The sequence below is a fragment of the Equus asinus genome, chromosome 20 (genome assembly GCF_041296235.1).
Source record: "Equus asinus isolate D_3611 breed Donkey chromosome 20, EquAss-T2T_v2, whole genome shotgun sequence".
NCBI lineage: Eukaryota > Metazoa > Chordata > Mammalia > Perissodactyla > Equidae > Equus > Equus asinus.
The window spans coordinates 20,984,759-21,005,652 of NC_091809.1; the positions used below are offsets into that span (position 1 = coordinate 20,984,759).

Consider the following 20,894-nt stretch of genomic DNA (forward strand, 5'->3'; position numbering starts at 1 on the left):
TTGTCATCATAAATTTGCCTTTTAATTTTTAAGGATGTTTTTAGTATAGAAACTTTGTATATTTTTAACCACATCTATCATTTTTTAAAATAACTAACTGCATGTACTCTTAATACAATGCATCCCAACTTCTGAGCATGTGCACCTGGGCACACATTCTCACACCTACCTTGTATTTTATTTTAATGGTTGTCTGATTTTGTTTTCTCCTCTTATCTATGTAGTCTACATTTTTTCCCTCTCCTTGAAAGAATCCATGTGTCAGGCAGTCTCTGAAAGAGAGCCACAGGGATCGTCCTTAATTAGAAGTGCTGTAGGAGGGTCAAAAGAGGTAAAAGACCTGTTATGTTAATAATGATCAGAATTCCATCTTTGATGACTACCCTATTTAAGGGAAATTTTATAAGTGATAGCCATGCAAGATACGTTTATTATGATGTTAAGAACAGACGTTAAGAACATTTAACAAGTGTCCACTGTATGTCACAGGAATCTCAAGAAAAATTACATGCATCATCTCATTTAATTCACTCATCAGTCTTACAATGTAGGAAATATTTACTACTCTCACTGTAGAGGTGAGGTATCTGCAGCTAAGAGCGATTAAGTGACTTTCTCAGGTCACACAATGGTATGTTGGTGGGCCAAAATTCTTTTCTTGGAAGTCTGACTCAAGATCTCATTTCCTAAATCGTATCTCCATATTGCACTTTTGGAGAGTTATATATCAAAAATAACTGTCTTAAAGGGAATAAGTTAATAATTATAATAATAGCTATAATTTATTGAGATCATACTGTGCCCAAAGGCATTTCTAAACCTTACAAAGAAGGTAGTAGCAGTAACCATATTTTCAGAAAGAAATAAAGTAAGGCACATGAAAGTTAACTTTGACATCGATAGGGAGAATCAGGTTACAGAATTAAGTTTGTTTTAGTTGAGAATCCACATCTATTATAACTATCACAGAGCTATTCAAATGAAGGAAAGATGGAGATTATCAAGGAAAAGACATTGAATGTCTTCGATTATTTTGGAAGGGTCATATCATAGAAGAAATTGGTTTATACTCATAGCCTCAAATAGAATTAGAACGAGTGAGTAGGAGATAAAAAGAGATTGCTGCTAAATTTTAGAAAGGCTAAACAATTACATTTAAAAGAAAATGGACTTCCATTTGACCGAGTGAATTCACTGTCGCTTAAAGCAGGTGAAGGATGTACATGGAAAGGTGGACTCAAAAGGTAACGACCAGCCGAGGTGCCAGTTGGCTGGTCACTGAACATTGCTTTCGCCTCCTCTTCCAGCAGACACAGCTGCTACATGGGAGCAGGGAACCACACAGAAGTATCAGACTTCCTCCTCCTGGGTCTCTCAGAGGATCCTGAACTGCAAACCCTGATCTTCGGATTGTTGCTGTCCATGTACCTGGTCACTGTGTTCGGGAACCTTCTCATCATCTTGATCATCAGCTGTGACTCCCACCTCCACACCCCCATGTACTTCTTCCTCTTCAATCTGTCCTTTGTCGACATCTGTTTCACCTCCACCACTGTCCCAAAGATGCTGGTGAACATCCAGGCACAGAGCAAGGACATCTCCTATGTAGGATGTTTCACTCAGATATATTTTTTTATGATTTTTGCCGGACTTGATGGTTTCCTCTTGACTGTGATGGCCTATGACAGGTTTGTGGCCATCTGCCACCCCCTGCACTACATGGTCATCATGAACCCACGCCTCTGTGGCCTCCTGGTCTGATGTGCTGGTTCATCATTTTCTGGGTCTCTCTGCTTCATATTCTACTGTTGAGGCAGCTGAATTTCTGTATAGGCACTGAAATTCCACACTTCTTCTGTGAACTGGCTCAGGTTGTCAAGTTAGCCTGCTATGACACCTTCATCAATAACATCGTCTTGTATGTGGCCACTGCCCTGCTGGGTGTGTTTCCTCTTGTTGGAATCCTCTTCTCTTACTCTCAAATTGTCTCCTCCTTAATGGGGATGTCCTCCACAGAGGGAAAATATAAAGCATTTTCCACCTGTGGGTCTCATCTCTCTGCGGTCTCCTTGTACTATGGGACAAGCCTGGGGGTCTACCTCAGTTCTGCCATGACCCATTCTTCCCAGAGAAGCTCGATTGCCTCAGTGGTGTACACCGTGGTCACCCCCATGCTGAACCCCTTCATCTACAGCCTGAGGAACAAGGATGTGAAGGGGGCCCTGGGAAGGCTCCTCAGCCAAGCAGCCTCTTGTCCATGATTAGTCAGTTGCCTCAGAACTAAGTGGACATTATGGGCCTCAAAGGCAAATGTTGTGAATTTGATCTCTTTGTTCCTTTTCTCCCCCAAATGACATGTTTCATTTTTTTCTATTCCCACAGCGCCTATGACTTTGCTTTTATTTCTTTTTGTGTTAGCTTCTCTTCAATAACTTCCTCAGTAATTCCTTTATGACTTTCCTTCCGTATTTATAGCCCATGAAGTTCTGGTTTTGGTCCACTTTCTTACAGCCATTCCTGAGATTTCCAGCTTAGACCTGAAGCACTTATATCAAGTGCTGGCATTATTTCCCCCCAAAATTGTACTCTGAATGCTGATGTCTTCACCTTAACTGGGTTGTGTGTTTGTTTTTCCCTGGAAGAAATGGAATGAAAATCATACAATAGTCATGACCAAAGTGCTTGCCATATCAAAGATATTCTTGTCACTTTTCATGTATAATTTTATGTAATCCTGACAACACTTCCTTGAGGGTTTTTTTTTCTCATTTACCCAATTTTTCAGAGAAAGAGATTAAAATTGGGCTAAACTCTAATCTGGAAACCTGACACTGAGCCCACATACCTAATTTTGCTATCATACTTTTCATGAAAACAGTGATGTGATTTTCAACTTCAAGAGTAGGAATCTAGATTTGAAAGCTAGTTTGTCCAGGTGATTCATAGTAATATATTTCACAGGATAATTCTGAGATATTTCTTCACTCTTTTCCTTTCTTCCTTCCTCCTTTCTTCCATCCTTCCTTCTTTTCTTCCTTTCTTTATTCCTTCCTTCCTTCCCTGTGTTATTGGACCTTTATTTCCCCTCATTTCAGTTTTAAGATACACCAAAGGTCCAAAAACATCTAATGATGAATGTAGGAGAGTAATATTTATTCTCTCACATGCTTTCTCTTGGGGGGAGGATACCCTCTGCAGGTGCCATCAGGAATGGTAGTTTCATGCTTGTGGAATGCATTCAGAACTTAGTTCACTTTGAGAAGAATATTGATAGAATGAAGTCTGCAGTGAAGGAGGGAGTATTAGAAGCTGGTAGCATTTCTCCCACATTCCCTGGTATCCTCTCACCATCACCAGTAACAAATGATCAGTAGAAGTCTCCATGATTGCCTGATTGCCAATGGTCTGCACCAGGTGCAACCTAATTTACTCAATGCATGATGGCAGAAGTGACATGGAATTATGCTCCACCAGAAACAGCTCTTGATGGAGAGGTGTGGATTACACCATCTCCTTCACCCCTTAACTGGGATAATTCTGAAGTCTGGATTTTGCACCATTTTTCAGAATTTCCCTATAGGCTGAAAACTCTTTGACTTATTGTGGAAGCTGACTTCAGGTAAGCTTTATTGGATGTATTTTCTTCCCTATATCAGTTCTCCTCTCTCTAACCTATGTTCTATGTTTTCTACTCCAATCAATAAAGTGCTTGCACCTGAATCCTTGTCTCAGCATCTGCTTCAGGGAGAAAAGCCAAAACAGGTCATAGAGACTGCAAAGGGTATCAAAACATTATCATGAATGGAACTATGGACTTTTGGTGAAAGAAAAGAAAAGAAACCAAGTATTGTGTATCTAGTAAGATCTTTATATTACTGAAAAAACATAATTTGTTAGTGAGGAAAAACATTTAGTGTGGCTTCAATTCACTTTGATCTCGTTAAGTTTATTTTCCAGTGTGTGTTTTTTGTCTGCTGTAGACAAGCTGAAGAGGGGACCAAAGAGGTAACATGACCGCAACACAGAGTGGTGAACATAACAACACTGGGGTGCAATAGAGCCTGTTGAAAACAAAGGTAAAAGTGTTCAATCAGCTTGAGTAATTCCAGAGAAAACTTTTTAAAATGGATTTTACAGATTTATTGATATATAATTTACATACCATGCAATTCACCCTTTGAAAATGTGAATTCAATAATTTTAATAAATTTATAGTTATGCAACCATCAGCACAGTCCAGTTTTAGAACATTTCTATCATCCCAAAAAGTTCCCTTGTGCCCATTTGCAGTTAATTCCCACTCCCACCTCCATCCTAGGCAACCACTTATCTGCGTTCTGTCTCTATAAATTGGCCTTTTCTAAATATCTCATACAAATGGAATCATATGATATGCGATCTTTCGTATCTGGTTTCATTTAGCATAATGATTTATCCATGTGGAGACACATATCAGTATTTCATTCCTTACAACTTCAGAATAGTATTAAAATGTGTGGATATGCCACATTTTGTTTATCCATTTACCAGTTCGTAGATATTTGGATATTTCCAGTTTGGGATATAATGAACATTTGCATACATGTCTCTGTGCTGACGTGTGTTTTTATTTCTCTTCGGTAGGCAATGAGGAGTGTAACCAAAGGGTTATATTATAAATTTGTGTTTACTTTTTAAGACACTGCCAAACTGTTTTTCAAAGTGGCTTCACTATTTTACATTTCCATCAGCAATAAGTGAAGGTTCCAGGTTTTCCACATCTTTGCCAACATTTGGGAGTCAGGAAAACTTCTTTTTTTTTTTTAAGATTTTATTTTTTTCCTTTTCCTCCCCAAAGCCCCCCAGTACATAGTTGTATATTCTTCTTTGTGGGTCCTTCTAGTTGTGGCATGTGGGACGCTGCCTCAGCGTGGTTTGATGAGCAGTGCCATGTCCATGCCCAGGATTCGAACCAACGAAACACTGGGCTGCCTGCAGCGGAGCGCGTGAACTTAACCACTCGGCCACGGGGCCAGCCCCAGGAAAACTTCTAATAGGAGAATATACTTGAGCATTGAATAACTAACAATCAGTAGAAACTTAACTGGAGAACGGGTTTTGGTGGGAAGCACAGAGGATAGGACAGTAAGATCTAGGAGAAGAAGGAAGCACACGCACATATGCATGGAGAAATTCAAGAGTAAGGAATTTCAGGAGGATATATGGACTGAGTTATTTGAAATAAGCCTAGATACGTAGATGGAGGGCAGACTATTGAGAGTCTAATTTGACAAATTAAGGATTTTAAAAGTAATTGAGCACCAGGGCCATGCTGTAATCATAGGCATAATATGAAGAATTTAGGATTGCTGTGAGTGGGAAAAACTGGAGGCAGAGGGAACAGCTAGGAGGCTGTTGAAGTAGTCCAGGGGAGAGATGATGGGGACCGATCTAAGGCAGCAGTAAGAGAGGCAGATTTTGGAAGAGAGGTGTGTTTGCTATTGCTGCTGTAACAATGCCATAAACTGAGCGGCTTAAAACAACAAACATTCGCTATGTTACAGTTTTGGGAATCAGAAGATTAAAATGTATCAGCAGGGCTACTTTCCTTCTGGATACTCCAGAGGAAAATCTGTTTGTTTGCCATTTCCAAATTCTATAGTCTCCCTACATTCTTGGCTCGTGGCCACTTTCTCCATCTTTAAAGTCAACAGAATAGCATCTTCAAATCTGTCTCTAGCCCTCCTGGCTTCCGTTAATAAGGACAATTATGATTACATTGAGTGCACCCAGATAATTCAGGATAAATTTCCCATCTCAACCTCTTTACACCTGCGAAGTACTTTTCACTATCTAAGACATCATCTTCACACATTCCAGAGATCGGTACACAGACATCTTCGGGAAGCTGTTATTCAGCTTGCCTGGGTGATGTGTGCCTGGAGCATCTCCCTATAGTTTCTGGGGAAAAGTCAGTCTAGGAGAAAGAGTCAGGGTCACCAGGGGTTTCCATGATGATATCTGAAAGAACCAGTGTGTCATAGTAAAGGGTGGATGTGGCGTGCAGGAGGGGAGGTGGAAACAGAAGAGGGGAAACTTTTATTAGACCAGGTACAAGGGACACAATGAAGTGTCTCTCTAAGCGTCTCCAGACTAAAGCATCAGCATCCCCTGGAAGCTTGTTAGACTTGGGAATTTGTGTCCTTCATCCCAGATGTACTGAATCAGAAAGTCCAGGGTAAGGCCCTGCCATTTGTGTGTATGCATCTTATTAGTGCATAAGGTGGATCAGGGGGAATCTTATGCAAGGCTAAAATTTGAAAACAACTGCCCTAGGAGATTTGTTGAAATTGATGATGAAGGACCCACATGGTGCTGAATCTTCAAAGATCTGAGGGCTCACCACCTTCAAATTCTTATCTACTAAAAATGATATATTTGTCTTTGATTCACAATGCTTATATCCCATTTCTATTTTCATCCTATGAATTGTTTTGAATTATTAGAATCATATTAAATACTTATGGTTCACAGCAGCAATTCTTGCATGCTCATTGTCATTCTTAATGCTTCCGTGTTCAAGAGAAAGTATCTTTCACTGAAAAATGCACAATATTTCTTGTTTGAAAGATATATTCCTATTGTCCTACTTTGAGAGGCTGCATCCCCTTGCCCCAGACACGTACACCCCACCATTTGCAGCAATGGCTGTTAAAAATTATCATCTACATTTTGATTCCTATTGGGCTTGCCAACTTTTATATAGATCTTTTTATTCAATAAATGAATGTCAAATGATTTCCTAAATTTGAAGCACATTAAATTCCTGGGATAAGTATTATTGATCCGTGGTGTATTGTTCATTAACATACCAATCAAGCCTGCCTTTAAACAAATAATTAAGTAAAGACCAAACTTGAGACGAGATTGCTGGTTGCCAGAGGGAGTGCAAATGGTTGAAGGTGGTCAAAAGGTACAAGCTTCCAGTTATAAAATAAGTAAATCATGGGATGTAATGTACAGAACAGTGACTATAGTTAACAATACTTTATTGTATATTTGTAAGTTGAGTAGATCTTAAATATTCTCATCACAAGAAAAAATTTGTAACTACACATGGTGATGGACGTTAACTAGATTTATTGTGGTGATAATTTACCAACATGTACAAATATTGTAACCGAAAGTTCAGTCTCTGAACCCAATGCCAATCCAAATAATGAGAACAGAGTCTTGAGTGGAAGAGGAAAGGTTTTTACCATGCCAGGCACAGGGAGCAAAGCAAGGGATCATGCCTCAAAAATTGCTGCCTCCCCGATGAGGAATGGGTAGGGATTTTTATTTGGGGTTTTGGGTAGGGGAGGGGGAACATGCAGCTTGTGCAGGTCGGGGCTTTTCCACCAGCCTGCGTTTGGCCTTGAGAGGCTGCTTGCAGCGAGGTAGGGGGGTGTGGTGAGATAGGAGGATGGCAGGTGCGCGTCCTTCGCCATTGTCTCGTCTTCCTGTTTGAGGCGGGTTCGAGCGCCGGGAGTGAGGAGTTGAGGTCTGGGAAGCCTCCGCTCCTTGATATTCTTGAGACAGCGGCTTTCCTGGCAAACTTCAAGGACACATGATCAGCTAAACTTTAGTGTGCCTCCAACTCCAGGCCACCTGGGCTTTTAACGATTTGCAACTCCCATTTAGTTGTAAAGCTCAAGGAGTCCAAGTTTAAAGAAACAGGTATTTACATATGAGTGGGGCTAGAGAAGCAGGAAAGGGGGTGGTGGGTTTTAGTTTTAACCCCATGTACGCTGGGTTCAATGTGGGGGACTGATATCAGGGCTGATGTTAAGAGCCTGTAACAATATCACATCATTATGTTGTACAGCTGAAACTAATATGAAGTTCTATGCCAATTATGTCTCAATTTTAAAAAAGTTGATTCACATGTCCCAAGGGATGGACTCTAGTGACTGCTGTGCTGTATCGCTCAGATCCTCCTTCAGGATTAAGGACTTATTCTTCCAAGTGCGGGGAGTGCAGCCATCCGACAGCCCTCGGCCCTCAGCCTTCTTTGTGAATTGCCCTCGGCTAAAGGAACCTGCCTCACTTAGGCTCACACCACTCAGAACTCTTGCCATGAAAGCATGACTGACCAACAGCCATCTGCATCCACCCCTGTGTTTGTGCTGAGGTTGCTCCTGGGCTGCTCCCAGCCAGCGACTGAGCACAGCAGGGAACCAGTGCATGCCCATCACCATGATCACACGACATTGATGATCAGGTAAATTACACCTGCCAGGACAGTGACTCCTCTTGGCATGAGGGACCTGCAGTGCCAGGCTACAGCACAGCTTGAAATTTAATGGGGCTTTCCCCACATCTCTTGAAGTGTTACCCCTTTAGTAGTCAAGACCTCTAAACACGCAGAGGCAAGAGGTGTGGAGACCTGAAGCAAAAACTCTCCAAGCGGCTCACTGGGAGGGATATTAGATGAGGCTGTTCCTAATTTCCAATCCTTGATTTCTAGACCCACGTATTCTCTAAATTGGAGACACAGCACATTATGATTGTCATTGATTTAGAGTATATACTACATCCTACAAATTGTATAGTCAGCATTTCCTTTGTGATCACATGCCTACACTAAATATGGCCATTCTCCTTGAAATTAATCATCTTCCAGAATCTTCTATTGTTTTTTTAACTGTCCCATACATGATATTCCTTTTAGGCTATGTTTCTCCTCTGTCCTCCCCTTCTTTAACAAACTTTATATATGATTTATATTTGCCACCTATGTTTCCTCAATACTCACTCTTCAACCCACTCTGCCTGGAATGTTTTTTCCCCGGCCCCTCTATTTAGAGGTATTAAATGGAGCCCTCCCAAATATCAACAGAGACCTCCAAATCACCAGCAAATGTCAAGGGATATTTTCCATCTTCATTTGGCTAATTCTTTAAATAAAAGGAAAACTATTAACCACCCTGCTTTTTTCCAGAAAGGATTTCTTTGCCTCCACGACACTCTGGACAACAACTGATCCCTGAAATCAACAAAGATATTTCAAGGGGAAAACATCACAGAGAAGTGGTTCCTGGGGGTTTTCCTGTAAAAATTAAACTTTCCTTAGGGGACAACTTGTCATTTTAAGTCAAACCAAAGAAAGAATTTTTCCTTTAAGAAAATACCTTCTTCTTCCCTCACTGTTGACTACACAGACACAAGATTGGCTGAAAATTTTGTTCTTTTATATTTGTACCCCAAAGTAGCTGAATTATTTGCAAAGTGGAAAGCCAATAGAACAATTTCTTTAATGAGGAGTTCTAATAACTCAAGCCTTAAGATAATAATAGCATGTCCCTTTTGCCATTTTCCTATAATTCTCTGATTTCTGCCTAGTGAAAATACAACTGTGGTTCCCAGGGGCAGACCTCAGCAAACAGAAATCTTCAGCGAACAGAAATCTTCAGCGATAACCGTCAGAAAGGGTCATTGTGTCTCAGCGAGGGCTGGTGGAGGAAGAAGGAAAAGAGGAGCATGGGTCCTCGGCTCTAACTTCAGAATAATGAGATGGGACAGTGCCATAATTATTTAGTCTACAAAGGTGAAGTCTCTGTACTTTGAAGGTACTTTAGTTTCTACAGAAACCAGTCTTTTCCGGCTCTCGTTCTGTTTTCTTCTACCTCTTTTTGGACTCTAGAGCCTCTCTCCAATGAAAGTTATTTCCGGGAGAGTCTTCACCTCTTCTCCACTCTCTCATGATTGTAGGCTCCTGTTGGCTTTCCTGTGTCCAATCATTTGTTCATTAACTACTCACTGCAGATCTGTGATGCACGCAGTACCGTTTATTTCGTTCCTCATGTTATTGGATTTGTGTATTATATTCCCTCTTTTTGCAGCAGATTTGACTTGCTGATAGCATTTAGTGGTTCTGTATTGATTGCTGCTGTTTCACCTTAGTGTCCACAACATCTGCAAATAATAGATTTATTTCTGATGTTCAGTATTCCCCCCAATTTCCTTTATCATCTTACCAATCTCTTTAAATATTGAAGAAACTATCAAGTGATTGAAGCTGGAATAGACTGCTTTGGTCTGTTCATGAATTTAACACAAATATTTCAGTGTTGTAATGTAGAATATCCTTTATTCTTTATTGGGTTTAGAAAATGTCCTTAGTTTCCTCATTTAGTGAAAGGCTTTGTCCTGGCTGCTAACCACTCTAATGGCTGTTACATTTTCTCAAATGCATATTGTAATTGTGGTTATGATTTCTCTTCATCGACCTATTTTTGTGATGCATTATATTAATAAACATCACAGTATTAAACCAGCTTTCCATTCCTAGAATATGTATTACTAATTCTTGATGTATTATTCTCTTAAAATTGATATGAGTACATTTTATTTGTTTACTATTCAATTTTGTGTCTATATTAGGGTATGTGTGAGCTTGAAGATTTCTTGTTTGTGTTATAGTTAATGCATTGGGTCTCAATCTTTATTTTATATCTGACGTTTGTATTTGTTGAGCACCTACTATGTGCCAGGGACCATGTAAGTCCCTAGACAGACAAGGATGAGCAAAAACAGTCACATCCTCTGACCCACAAATAAATATAAAATTACTAATGTGAGAGGCACATCAAGGAATAATACAGGATGCTGGGCTTGTGGGCCTCACCCACTCTGTCCTCCTGACCCTCACTCTCTGTTCTCCATCTCACTGGACTCTCAAATCCTTCCATTCTCCAGCTCACCGACCCTCAGGGCAACCTTAGTTCTGAGGGGGCCCAATATGCTAGCCCTTCCTTTATTTCCCTGGTTAACATAGTCCATCCTTCTCACAGCTCAAATATTTACATTTCAGAGAAGACTTTTCTATCTACCTCCCAGTCAAAATTCATCTTCAATGATTTTTCTCTTTAATTAATTTTCTCTAACATTAATAACACTGATGCTTTTTAAGTTAGACAATGTAGGCATTATTTTAAATTTTCCTTCCAACTTTTAGGATAATTTCCTTTATAGAAGCTTTGAATATTTTTTATCAAATCTATCAATCATGTTTTTTGCAATTCATTCCATTGTTTTTTTTTTTTTTTTTTAAAGATTTTATTTTTTCCTTTTTCTCCCCAAAGCCCCCCGGTACATAGTTGTGTATTCTTCGTTGTGGGTTCCTCTAGTTGTGGCATGTGGGACGCTGCCTCAGCGTGGTCTGACGAGCAGTGCCATGTCCGCGCCCAGGATTCGAACCGACGAAACACTGGGCCGCCTGCAGCGGAGCGCGCGAACTTAACCACTCGGCCACGGGGCCAGCCCCACATTACATTGTTTTTTAATACAACACATTCCCACTTCAGAGCACGTACACATGAGCACACACTCTCACACACGCTTTGTACTTTATTTGAATGGTTTTGTGATTTCTTTCCCTCCTCTTATCTATGTAGGCCACGTGCTTTTGCCTCTTCTTGGAAGAATCCACCTGGCAGACAGTTTCTGAAACGTGGAGACATAGGAATCCTCATGAATTGCAAGTGCTGCATGGTGGTCAAAAGAGTTAACAGACATGTTATGTTTATAATGATCAGAATTCCATCATTAATGACTCTCTTAATTAAAGGAAATTTGATAATGACAGCCATGCAAGACAGATTTATTGTGACATTAAGAACAAAGGTCACATTTACCAAGCATCCACTGTACATCACAAGAAAAATTACGTGCATCATCTCACTTAATTTACTCATCAGTCTTACAGTGGGGAGAATATTGACTACTCTCATTGGAGAGGTGAGGTATCTGCAGCTAAGAGAGATTAAATAAATTTGTCAAGGTCACGCAGATAGTAATTGGGTGGAACAAAATTCTATTCTAGGAAGTCTGACTCAAGATTGCATTTTCTAAATCAAAGCTCTCCTCCTCCTCCTCGGTCTCTCAGATGATACTAAATTGCAGCCTCTCTTCTTTTGACTCTTCCTGTCTGTGCGCCTGGTCACTGTCCTCAGGATCCAGCTCATCATCCTGGCCACCAGCTCTGATTCCTGCCTCCACACACCCAAGTGAGTCTTCCTCTCCAACCTGTTAGAGACGAGTTGATATTTGCTTCATCTCCACCCCCATCCTGAAGATGCTCGTGAGCCTCCAGACACAAAGACATCTCCTATATATGATGTCTTGCTCAGGTGATTTTTAATGGTTTTTGCAGGAATGGATGATTTCCTCCTGACTGTGATGGCCAATGACTGGTTTGTGGCCATCTGCCACCCCCTGCACTACGTGGTCTCATGAACACATGCCTCTGTGGCCTCCCGGTTCTGATGTGCTGGGATAATTTTACCTATCTCCCTGCTTCATATTCTGTTGAGCTGTCTGACCTTCTATGTAGGCACTGAAATGCCACATTTCTTCTGTGAACCGGCTCAGGTTCTCAAGATGGCCTGCTCTGACACCCTCAATAACATCATCTTGTATGTGGCAACTGCCCTCCTGTGTGCATTTCCCCTCACTGGAATCCTCTTCTCTTACTCTCAGATTGTCTCCTTCTTAATGAAGATGGCTTCTGCTGAGGGGCAATATAAAGCATTTTCCACCTGTGGGTCTCACCTCTCTGCAGTCTCCTTGTTCTATGGGACAAGCCTGGGGGTCCACCTCAGCTCTGCCGTGACCCATTCTTCCCAGAGACACTCAATCGCCTCAGTGACGTATGCTGCGCTCCTCCCATTCTGCAGCCCTTCCCCTACAGCCTGAGGAAGAAGAATATGAAGGGGGCCTGGGGAAGGGTCCTCAGCCAAGCAGCCCCTTGTCCATGATGGGTCACTCTCCTCAGAACTCAGTGGACACTGTGAGCCCCAAAGACAATTATTGAAAATTTAAACTCCTGGTTCTTTTTCTCCCCTAAAAGCCATGCTTGATTTCTTCAATTCCCAAAGCACCTAGGATTCACTTTTATTTATTTTTGTATTAGTTTCTCCTCAACAACCTCCTGAGTTATTCTTTTGTGACTTTTCTTCCCTATATGCTCTTTATATAGTTCCATGTTGGGTCGGCTTTCTTGCAGCCATTCTAGAGATTTCTAACTTGAGATTTAAAGCACTTATCATATCAAGTGCTGATGCGGTTTCCCCAAAATTATCCTTTCCAATGTTGCAGTCCTTCACGTTCATTTGTTTGTGTGCTTGTTCTCCCAAGAAATGGAATGAAAATCACACAGTAGTCACAACAAAATACTACATCAGGACTGTGTCTGCTTCTTCACCTGTATGACTTTATTTCAACTTGAAAACCTGTCTTTGAGATATTTTGTCTCATTTATCCCACTTTTCAACAGAAGAGACAGACTGAGTTGGACACTACCTGGGCAGCTGATGCTCACTTTGCCATCCTACTTTTCCTGGGGACAGTAATGCCATTTTCAACTTCAAAGAAGAAATATAGATTTAAAAACTGTTTCATTCAGATGATTTACAGTAATACAATACCTAGAATGAGTCTGAGATGTTGCTTCATTCTTTGTGATCCTGCCCCCCTTCATTCCTTTCTTGCTTACCTTCATTTGGCCTTAATTTCCCATCATTGTAATTTTGAGATACACCCTCTAAGATCCTAAAGCATTTAGTAGTGAATATAGTAGAATCAGAATTGTTTTGTCATGTGGTCTAACTTTTTTTCTGGGACTCTCTGAAGCGCCATCAGGAATCATAGCTGCACAGGTGCAGAGGTGTTGAGAACTTAGCTAACTTTTTGAGAAGAATGTTGATAGAATTGAGTCTGCAGGGAAGGATGGAGTAGCAGCTGCCGTCAACTTTCATCTTATGTCCCCTGGGATCCTCTCACCACCTCCATTGCATGACTGCCAACGGCCGGCACCAGCTGGAACCTACTTTGCCCAATATGCAGTGGCAGAAGTGACAGGGAATTATGCCCATCAGAGACAGCCCTTGAAGGGGAGGTGTGAGGTATGCCATCTCCTTCACCCTTTAGCTGGGATAATGTTTTTCCTCCCTAAAGCCCCAGTGCATGGTTGTATATCCTAGTTGTAAGTTGTTCTGGTTCTTCTCTGTGAGCCACCACCACAGCTTGGCAACTGACAGACAAGTGGTGTGGTTCCACAGCTAGGAAGCAAACGCAGGTCGCTGAAGTAGTAAGTGCTAAACTTTAACCACTAGGCCATCAGGGCTGGCTCTAGCTGGGATAATTTTGAGGTTTGGATTTTGTATTATTTTCCAGAATTTCCCCACAGGATTAAAACTCTGCTCAATCACAATGTTAGCTGACTTAACGCAAGCTTTATTGGATATATTTTCTTCCCTGTGTCCACTTCTCCTGTCTCCCATCCATTCATTTCTCTTTCCACTAAAGTGCTTGTACATGAATCCTTGACTTAGTGTCTGCATCTGCAGGAAACAAAACTAACACAGGTAATAAGACTGTGACATATCAAGACAATATCACAAATGGATTTAGGGACGTTGAGAGAAAAAAAGAAAGTAATTATTGGAGACATAGTAGGAATTGCAGAATTACTCAAAAATTATAATTTGTTAGAAATGAAAGACATTTGATGTGACTTCAATTCACTTTGATTCTATTAAGTTTAATCCAACGTGCATTTGTTGTGTACTGTGTACAAATTGAGGGGACCAGAGAGATGCAGGTGATTGATTGCAATACAGAAGAGGGGGTATACTAACATTGGTGTATAATGCATCTTGTGGAAAACAAAGGTTAAATTTTTCAACTTACCTTGGGTAATTCCAGGAAAATCTCTTTAGGCATTTATTTTTTAACATTTTTATTGTGGTGTAATTTTCATACATGAAATTCACCCGTGATTATGTAAATTTCAGTGATTTTAGTAAATTTATAGTTATGCCATTATTACACAATCTAGTTTTAGAACATTCTTATCACCTCGACAAGTAACTTCGTGTCCATTTGCAGTTAATTCCCACTTTTACCTCAGCCCAAAAAACCACCTATCAGTTTCTGCCTCTATAAATTTAGCTTTTCTAGAGATTTTATATAAATGGAATCACACAATATGAGGTCTTTCGTATCTGGCTTCTGCTACTTAGCATATATTTTGAGGCTCATCCACGTGTAACAATGTGCCAATATATTGTTCCTTTTAATTGCAGATTAGTATTCTATTGTATGTATATACCACATCTTGCTAATCCAATTACCAGTTGATGGACATTTGGATATTTCCAGTTTGGGGCTATTATAAATAGTGCTACTATGAACATGTGTGCACGCTATTAACTATAATAGGGAATACCCTCCAGAAAAACTATCAGACATAAGAGAGAAGAGAAGCCTGCCCTGAAAAGGCGCACACAGAAATTCACCCATTTCGGAAAGCAAGCTAAAATCTCCAGAAAGAAGGTACACAGTCCTTTGGCAAAAAGAGACTCACCTGATAGGTCCTAGGTGCATCTCTGTGAGAAACTCTCTAGAGGGACTTTCCCTCTCCAGGGACTAAGACACTAGCAGTAGCCATTATCGTGACCTACCATAGGCATGCTGACACGGACGCTGCAGAGGCCGGTGGAGTTCCTCCCCTGGCCTGTGAGTGCAGAAGTCTGCCCCACCCACCAGAGCACTTATTCAATCTAGCTCATCCAGGTCAGGCAGCCGCCTGCATAGGTGGAGTGCCTGGAAGCTCTGCAGCTGGGCAAGCCAGTCCACGCCTGCAGGGCTGGGCGTGTGCGAAGAGCAGGCCTGCACTGGTGAAGTGTGTGGGTGTACAGAGTTCACTGACCTCCCCGCCTTCCAGGGACACTGGGATCTGGGGCCTATGAGAAAGAATGTGTCTGGGCTCGGGGCCAAAGATGGCCACTTCGACCCTGACCCCAAGGCAAAAGTTACTAAGACAATGTCCTGCATCATGTTCCTTGTCTGGGCTGGCCCCCCCGACAGGCACCTGACCGGACTATAGAAACATCCCATCCGTGGGAACAAAAAGATAAAAAACATCCCATCCCTGGGAACAAGAAGAAATAACTCAAAGTATCTAAATGTCTGAAACCCTGAGTCAGAATCCAGAAAACATTAGAATAAAAGGGACTCACAAGCATAGAACAATTGAGAGTCTCACTGAGGAGAGGATGCCGTGCCTCAGACCTGGACAATCGGCACTCCCACCTGTCTTACAAACTATTGGGACTTCCCCGTCTGATTGTGGTGTGGACGTTGTAAGTACTGATTTGTTGTTTGCTTCCCCACTCCTTGTTCTGGTCCCCTCTATCAATGACCTCTGATTGCTTAAACAACCAAGTAGCCTTGGCGGTACCTGTCATTCCTTGCCCTTTGTGGCTGCAGACAACAGTGCGGCCTCTGCATGAGGGCAACTGGGTCTGCTTCAGTGGGTCTTGGTGCACACATGGGGCAGGACTGTATCAGCAGGATGTGTGGCCCTGTGGGCAGTGGGGTTTGTCAGCTGCAGTAGACTTGTTCTCAAGCAGCCACATAAGGGATCAGCACCATCTTCTACAGCCTCAAACAACTGGGTGCTGCCCCATCCACCTGCACTCCTGACAGAACTGACAATAGCCTTATGGGCCAGAGGCCTACAGCAATTATAAGCCCCTGAGCCTAGCAACTAGGCACGCTGGGGACCTACTCATTTAGCAGAAAAACTGAAATAGGAATGTGCTATTAGACCTTGCAGCCAACTGTGCTGGGGCTCCTCTCACTCGATAGTGACTGAAAGGACCATAATAGCCACATGCAGCTGAACATTACAACCAGCCAGGCAGGAAGACAGCCTAGCCTCCCCAGGCACTGCAGCAAGAACAACCCTGACATAAGAGAAGGACACATGTAGCCCACACAGGGGACACTCCTGGAATATTCGGACCTGGTGATGAGAGGGAAGCACAGTGCTAGACCTCATGAGGCATCTCTTACATAAGGCTACCTCTGCAAGGTCAGGAGACATAGCTGACCTACCTAATACATAGATATAAGCACAGAGAAAGAGGAAAAATGAGAAGAAAAAGGAATACATTCCAAGTAAAGGAACAGGACAAAACCCCAGAAAAAGAACTAAATGCAACAGAAACAAACAACCTACCTGAAAAGAGTTCAAACAAACAGTCATTAGGATGTTCACTAATCTTGGGAGAAGAATGGATGAACTCAGTGAGAACGTCAACAAAGAACTGGAAAATATAAAACAGAACCAATTAGAAATGAAGAATACAATACTGGAAATGAAAAATCCACTAGAGGGACTCAATAGCAGAGTAGAGGATGCAGAAGAACGGATCAGCGAGCTAGATGAAAGACTAGAGGAAATCACTCAAGCTGAACAGATAAAAGAAAGAAAGAATTAAAAAGAATAAGGACAGTCTAAGGGACCCCTGGGACAACATCAAGTGCACTAACATCCGTGTTACAGGTGTCCTAGAAGGAGAAGAGAGAGACAAATGGGCAGAGAATCTATTTGAAGAAATAACAGCTGAAAACTTTTGTAACCTAAGGAAGGAAACAGATATTCAGGTACAGAAAGCACAAGAGGACCAAACAAGATAAACACAAAGAGGCTCACGCCAAGAAACATTTTATAGTTAGAATGTTGAGAATTAAACAGAGAGAATTCTAAAAGCCACAAGAGAAAGGCAAAAAGTTACATATAAAGGAAGCCCCATGAGGATATCAGCTGATTTCTCAGCAGAAACCCTACAGGTAGAAGCGTGTGGCAAAATATATTTAAAGTGCTGAAAGAAAAAGACCTACAGCCAAGAATATTCCAGCCAGCAAGGATATCATTCAGAATGGAAGGAGAGAGAAAGAGTTTCCCAGACAAGCAAAAACTAAAGGAGTTTATCACCAACGAACCAGTCTCACAAGAAATGCTAAAGGGACTTATACAAGTGGAAAAGAGAAGACCACAAATAGGAGTAATGAAATTATCAAAAAAAAAGCCGTGAAATCACTGGTAAAGGCAAATATACAATAAAGGTAGCAGATCAACCACCTATGACGTTAATATGAAGGTCAAAAGAAAAAAGTGCCTAAATTATCTATTTCCATGATAAGAGGGTAATGGATAGAGATGCAAAAAAAAAAAAAGAGATTAGACATGATATCAAAAACAAAATGTGAGAGGAGAGGAGAGGAGTAAAAGAGTGGGGCTTTTAGCAAGAGGTCAAACTAAAGAGCCCATCAATTCAATACAGATTGCTACATACATACGTTATTATACATGAACCTCATGGTAATCACAAACCAGAAACCTAGAATAAATACACAAAAAATTAAGAGAAAGGAACCCAAACATAATACTAAAGAAAGCCAGCAAAGCACAAGGGAAGAGAGTAGGAGAAGAAGAAAGGAAGAGAGAAGAACTACTAAAATACCCAGAAAAAAGTAACACAATTCCAATAAGCACATTCTTATCAATAGCTACTTCAAATGTCAATAGACTAAATGCTCCAATCAAAAGGCACAGGGTGGCTGATTGGATGAAAAAACAAGGCCCACATATGCTGCACACAAGAGACACACTTCAGACCTAAAGACACGCACAAACTGAAAGTCAACGGATGCAAAAAGATACTCCATGCAAATGGCAATGAAAAGAAAGCTGGGGTAGCAATATTTATCTCAGACAAAATAGACTTTAAAAAAAACTATAGCGAGGGACAAAGAAGGGCATTACATAATGATAAAGGGAACAATCCAACAAGAGGATATAACATTTGTAAATATCTATGCATCCAGCATAGGAGCAGCTAAATATGTAAAGCAAATACCAGCAGACATAAAAGGAGAAATAGACAGCAACACAACAGTAGGGGACTTTAACACTTCACTTACACCAACGGATAGATCATCCAAAATGAAATCAATATGGAAACTTTGGCCTTAAGTGACACATCAGACTAGTTGGACTTAGTATATATATACTGAACATTCCATCCAAAAACCACAGAATACACATTCTTTTCAAATGCACGTGGAACGTTCTCCAGGACTAATCACATGTTAGGCCACAAAACAAGTCTCAATAAATTTAAGAACACTGAATGAAATAATACCAACCATCTTTTCTGACCAGAATGGTATGAAACTAGATATCAACTACAAGAAGAAAATCGGAAAAGACACAAAAAGGTGGGGAGTAAACAAAATGCCACTGAAAAACGATTGGGTCAATGAAGAAATTAAAAAAAAATACCTGGAGACAAACGAAAATGAAAACATGACATGCCAAAATTTATGGGATGGAGCAAAAGCAGTTCCAAGAGCCAAGTTTATAGCAATACAGGCCTACCTCCACAAACAAAAAAAATCTCAAATAAACAAGGCAACAGTGCACCTGAAGGAACTGAAAAAAGAATGAGCAAAGCCAAAAGCAGAAGGAAAGAAATAATAAAAATCAGAGCAGAAATAAATGCAACAGAGACTTAAATAAAAACAATAGAAAAAAAAATCAACGAAAGGAAGAGTTGGTTCCTTGAAAAGATAAACAAAACTGATAAGCGTTTAGCTAGACTCACCAAGATAAAAAGAGAGAAGGCTCAAATAAAATCACAAATGAAAGAGGAGAAATTACAGTGGACACCTCAGAAATAGAAAAGATTACAAGAGAATACTATGAAAAGTCATATGCCGGCAAATTGGATAATCTAGAAGAAATGGGTAAATTCTCAGGATCATACAACCTTCCAAAAATGAATCAGGAAGAAATACAGAATTTCAATAGACCAACCACCAGTAAGGAGATTGAAACAGCAATCAAAAACCTCCCCAAAAATAAAAGTCCAGGACCAGATGGCTTCCCTGGCGAATTCTACCAAACATTCAAGGAAGGCTTAATATCTGCCCTTCTCAAACTCTTCTGAAAAACTGAAGAGGAGGGGAAGCTTCCTAACTCATTCTATGAAGCCAACATTATCCTGATACCAAAACCAGACAAGGGCAACACAAAAAAATGAAAATTACAGGCCAGTATCACTAATGAACATCGACGCAAAAATCCTCAACAAAATACTAGCAAATTGAATACAACAATACATTGAAAAGATCATACATCATGATGAAGCGGGATTTATTCCAGGGATGCAGGGATGGTTCAACATTTGCAAATCAATCAATGTGATACACCACATTAATAAAGAATAAAATCACATGATCATCTCAATAGATGCAGAAAAAGCATTTGACAAGATCCAACAGCCATTCATGATAAAAATCCTGAATAAAATGGGGATAGAAGGCAACCGTATTGTTTGCCTGTGTCCAGCAGGAGCTGCACCTGGCATGCAACTTGCTGCTAGGTTTTTCATCCCCTCCATACGCTATGAAATATAAAACCGCATGTGAGTACGGCACATCCCGATATTCTAACGTGCTTGATGCCATCACTGGAAGTTCCTGAAAACAGCCTTAGGATAGAGACACACAAACCATCACAACCTTGTTCCAACTTAGAGGTAAAAAATTCGTATACTTTTGACACTTGGGTAGCATGTATGGCCATAGACGTTGTCGCTGCTTAATGTCACTTCCAATGGGGCTTACAACAGTTTAATAAACTGAATCAATCTTAATGGTAAGTCCTGATCAGAAGTGGTCCGGGCACACTCGTATTATATTTGTATTTGGAGAAAAGTGGGTTGTGACATGATTCTCTTGGATAGGTGGTTAGTCGTAACTCCTTTGTGTGCTGCAATGTATAACAGACTGGTCTTAGATGACATCATTGGTTATCTGCAATAAAACTTCAAGTCCTGCTGAAGCTTGTTCACAGTTGACTGAGCCCAAGTTTTGGGTGAGGTCAATCCTGCAGGTTGGCCTCATCCAGCTCCTGGGCCTCCTAGCAACAGCAATGCTAAATGCTGTATGAGGTAAACTGAACACATTTTCTCCCACACTCTTGACAGTGGATGACAGAGTGGTGTATTTATGTGAAA

At 40.9% G+C, this 20,894-nt stretch overlaps 2 protein-coding genes across 6 annotated transcripts in view; one reads left to right on the forward strand and one right to left on the reverse strand.

Moving 5' to 3' along the window:
* Positions 1 to 1,192: 1,192 nt before the first annotated feature.
* On the forward strand, positions 1,193 to 2,380 carry LOC106824492 (olfactory receptor 7D4-like). Its single transcript, XM_014830795.3, is given in 2 exon segments — positions 1,193 to 1,756; positions 1,759 to 2,380. Coding segments are annotated over 2 exon segments (936 nt in total). The 5' UTR covers positions 1,193 to 1,323; the 3' UTR covers positions 2,262 to 2,380.
* Positions 2,381 to 3,871: 1,491 nt separating this feature from the next.
* Positions 3,872 to 20,894, reverse strand: part of LOC106824490 (zinc finger protein 426-like) — a 40,500-nt gene continuing 23,477 nt past the window's right edge. Inside the window, exons 6-7 of one of the 5 annotated variants that reach the window (XM_070491925.1) lie at positions 17,048 to 17,135; positions 3,872 to 4,061 (exon numbers count right to left, since the gene is read on the reverse strand). In XM_070491925.1, the coding sequence (XP_070348026.1) occupies positions 3,922 to 4,061; positions 17,048 to 17,135 (228 nt within the window). In that variant the 3' untranslated portion in view covers positions 3,872 to 3,921. Of the gene's footprint in view, positions 4,062 to 11,188; positions 11,508 to 11,841; positions 12,049 to 12,933; positions 14,379 to 17,047; positions 17,136 to 20,894 lie in introns of those variants that run through there. The other 4 variants (XM_070491924.1, XM_070491926.1, XM_070491927.1 and 1 more) reach the window with 4 other exon arrangements.